At 38.2% G+C, this 3991-nt stretch overlaps 1 protein-coding gene across 1 annotated transcript; it reads right to left on the bottom strand.

Annotated features, from left to right (window-relative positions):
• Positions 1-1847: 1847 nt before the first annotated feature.
• LOC104945091 (epidermal retinol dehydrogenase 2-like) lies at positions 1848-2614 on the bottom strand (the record flags this gene model as incomplete). The annotated part of the gene is made up of 2 exons (XM_010770712.1): positions 2472-2614; positions 1848-1947 (listed from the first exon to the last, which is right to left on the bottom strand). Coding segments are annotated over exons 1-2 (238 nt in total), but the record flags the coding sequence as incomplete, so codon positions are not given.
• Positions 2615-3991: the final 1377 nt, after the last annotated feature.

Here is a 3991-nt window from a genome sequence, read left to right on the forward strand (position 1 = left end):
CTCCTTTGTGTTGCTCCCATTTCAAAGCGGTGGCTTAAAGGTCCTCGTTTTCACACAGGCAGAATTGTGTCGCAAATGTTCGAATATGCAGAATATCCACAAGTCATGTTTTACTGAGCTGATAGCAGTCAGATTGTAGAGGAGATGGACAAATGGTTGATTTCAGGCCTAAGGCTGTTCAACATTTAGAATACAATGTATCTGAAAATCAGTGCATGGTATCTTCACACCACATCTTCTGCGTCTCCGGTTTCATTCAGAGGAAGTAGGAAGTGAGCACACTGAATCATGCACATTCAAAGCAGTCATGTGATATGTTGTTTGTTACACCAGTTATTATCTTGTGCCATGGCTACATCTTTTGAATTATATAACCCAGGCAGAGTCAATATTGATAAGGCACTCTAATCTTTCTGCTGAATATGGGTGAGAGGGCAACGAGTGATTATCTTAGAGAAGTATTATTAAAGGAATTCTTATCTGGTCGACGAATGAAGTCAGCAGATGCCAGCCAGTGCTTCTCAAACAAAGTTCAACCAAAACCCATATCATCAAAGAAAAAAAGAGGAAACAAGACTAGGACTGATCTGTACTGAAAACAAAACAAAAATATGTAGTTACATGTCTCCATTTCCACATTTACTAAAATTGCTAGGTTTGCAGATGCTATTGTAAAATCAACATTTCAAGTAAAAAAATTATAAAAATTGCGAACAACAATTGGTTTCCAATGTTCTTCTGTGATTTGTGATTAGTTCAGCCTTAAAATGGCCATACAGCTGCTGCTGCACTGAAATTAATCTGATAATCAAATGTGTTTAAACACCACTAACATTCGGGGTCTGTTCTGAGCATTTAGATATACACTCCCTGATGTTGAAATTATACAAAATATCACAGATTATCGGTATTAAATGAAAATGTGACACCTTCACATTTAAAAATAAAAAAGGTGTAATGTGTGACACCTGGCCACATGATGAAAAAATATAAGGGCCAGAATTTGACCCGGTCCATGCAATAAAAGTATGCACTCAGTTATTTCATAAAAGAGTTGTTGCACACTATTTGGTGTTGTCGTTTCTTCTATAAATGTAATTCTGCCTTAAAGAAAATGCATTTAAAAAAAGACTTAAGCACTGCTAGGGCCCAGAACAATATTCATGTTGTTATATGTTCACATTGACTTCATGACACACTGTGAATTACCTTTTTGGACTATGAGCAGATTAATTAACCTGAATGGAACTTAATTACTGTTTTGTCATTTATGATTATTTTATTACTTCCAACACAGCCCTGGAGTTGGGACAATCACTTATCTATCTTTGGACTAAGACAAAGTTCATGGTGGCTAGTACTACAACTATAATAAAAAGATAATAGATGATAAACAAACTACAGAGTAATCGAAACTACAACTGTGCTTGTTAAAAGCATTTAGAATTGACTAAGACATTCGCTGCAACAATAAAAGTGACACAGCTCCTGCCTGAACACATCTGAAGCTTTCTCACCCAGTCCCAAGTATTTATCTAGTTCTAGATAAAAACTATTCTCACACTCCCTGAAGCAATGTCACTGCTGTGAGAATGTTTCAGCACTGAAAAGTTCACTTGATTCGTATTTGATCAGCACTGATCAAATAAGAATCGGGTGAACTTTTAAGCCATCACATTTTGTCAGAAAATGTTTCTAGTAAAACTTTGAGTTGCAAAATGAGAACGTATGAGTTGAAAAGGGTCGAGCCAAAACACCCCGCCAACTAGACAAAGAAAGATTGGAACTGGAAATGTTAAGGATGGATCATTTAAATGTAACAGTGGGGAAATCAGAAACATCCATACCTGCCAATCCATTGCAGGATATGAGTCCAGCAGAACTAGCAATGCTGACAAGATGGCCGTGATTGTTGGCAATCATGGCGGGAAGGAAGGCCTTGTAGGTCTGAGCAGAGAGAGACACAAATTAAGCATGATATTTAATATAGAGACCTGAACACGGATTTGATTGTAGAGCTCAGAGGACAATTGACTTTCACAGTACATCACTTAAATACAGGAGTATTTTTGATGAATCAAAATTAAATTCAATGCTTCAACGTTGAACTTTTAACTGGATCTTTGGGTCTTCATAAAGAGAGGAAATGTGCAAATTGAAGTCACATGACCTAACTCTAGAATTTCAGTTATGTGATATGTAGTCGTGGAAGAAATGAGTGGAAAAATCTTTCTGAAATGTATTGATTATTCAATCAAATGTAATTGTATAGTAAATTGTGTAGGAGTTCCTTGCCCTGCCTACATTTAGAACATTATTAGAAATAAATGCTAAATGATTAAAAAAAAAAATAATAATATATCTCTACAATATTGACTGATCTGTCTCTTCATCATCAATCAGGTTAAGTCTCTGTAAGAAATCATTTGGACCCAGAGGTAAACTGTGTGGGTATGTTGTGTCTGACTGACCCAGAAGTGAGCCATGGTGTTGACCTCCATCGTCTTCTCAATCAGGGAATCAGGAGCATCCATGAACTTCTTCCCCGTCACAATCCCAGCATTGTTCACCAGAATGCTGACGTCTCCCACCTCCCGCTTCACCTGCATGCAGCACAGTAGGTCAGTGATCCTATTTTGTAAAAATATACTTTCAAAGATTAGGATTAATATTAAAATGAATTTGTATTAATCCCAGAGGGAAAATTCAGTTCCATGCATAAAGAAATTCCAGATATGATACATCTATCTCGTAATATTACCAGGCAAAAGGCTGTTGAGACCCTGAATAAATCACCATTCCAGGAATTACATTGTTTACATCACGGTTCTCAAAATTTGGGGACACAGACCTTTTACAAGGAGAACATGTTTTCATGATTAATTCTACTGATTAAAGAGATGCTTACTACCATTTGTACTCTGAGTTGTCCTTTGAATATGTTGTATTCCAAAACTTTGCAACCTAAATACCAAGACCTGACAAAGAGAAACACACATTACAACTTTAATAAAGACGAAGATATACCTTATTAATCCCAGAAGGGGAAATTACTTTTATCACTCACATTAAACACACTGGTTGACATACATGAGCACACAGAACCACATGCAGGACAGGAGAGGGAGAGTGAGGGGCAGCCAGTGTGCCTGCGCCCAGAGCAGTTGGGAGTTCCGTGCCTCACCATGTACCAGCCTGGTACCTTGTATGATCGAGACGTGAACCGGAAATCATTCAGTTCAAAGGCCAAGTCCCTACACTCTGAGCCACTGCCGCCGTAAAATGTGGTCTCCTGTTCCCATTCTAGCTAAAAAGACACCAGAGCCTGTTTTAGATATTCTTACTATGCAAGGACAAGTACTTGAATTGGTTACCTGTTACAAATACCTTGGTATCTGGCTTGATGATTGTCTTACTTTTAAACTTCATGTCAATAACCTGCTTAAAAAGCTGAGGGTTAGACTAGGTTTCTTTTTCAGAAACAAGTCCTGTTTCTCGCTTGAGGCCAGGAAAAGGCTAGTCACTGTGACCTTTTTACCTGTGCTGGACTATGGTGATCTGATCTATATGAATGCACCTGCCTATTACCTGAACAAGTTAGATGCCGCCTATCACAGCGCACTGAGATTTGTCACAAATTGTAAAGCACTTACTCATCACTGTGCCCCTGTATGCCAAGGCAGGTTTGCCATCACTTACTGTACGGAGGCTCAGTCATTGGTACACGTTTATTTATAAAGCTTTGTTGGGTAAACTCCCGTATTATATCTGCTCTCTGATAACACAGAGAGTTGCAAGCAGCTATTGTCTGAGATCGCATGATGTACTATTGTTAGATGTGCCAAGAGCAAGGACTGTCTTAGGTAAGACAGCTTTTATGTGCACAGTTCTACTTGCTTGGAACAATCTTCAGCAAGAATTGAAACTGAGCAATCTCATTCCTCTGCATGTTTTTTAAAGCTAGGCTAAATGAAATGCTCGTTGAGACTAT

Source organism: Notothenia coriiceps, unplaced genomic scaffold (genome assembly GCF_000735185.1).
Source record: "Notothenia coriiceps isolate Sejong01 unplaced genomic scaffold, NC01 NC01_scaffold00009130, whole genome shotgun sequence".
Lineage (NCBI taxonomy): Eukaryota > Metazoa > Chordata > Actinopteri > Perciformes > Nototheniidae > Notothenia > Notothenia coriiceps.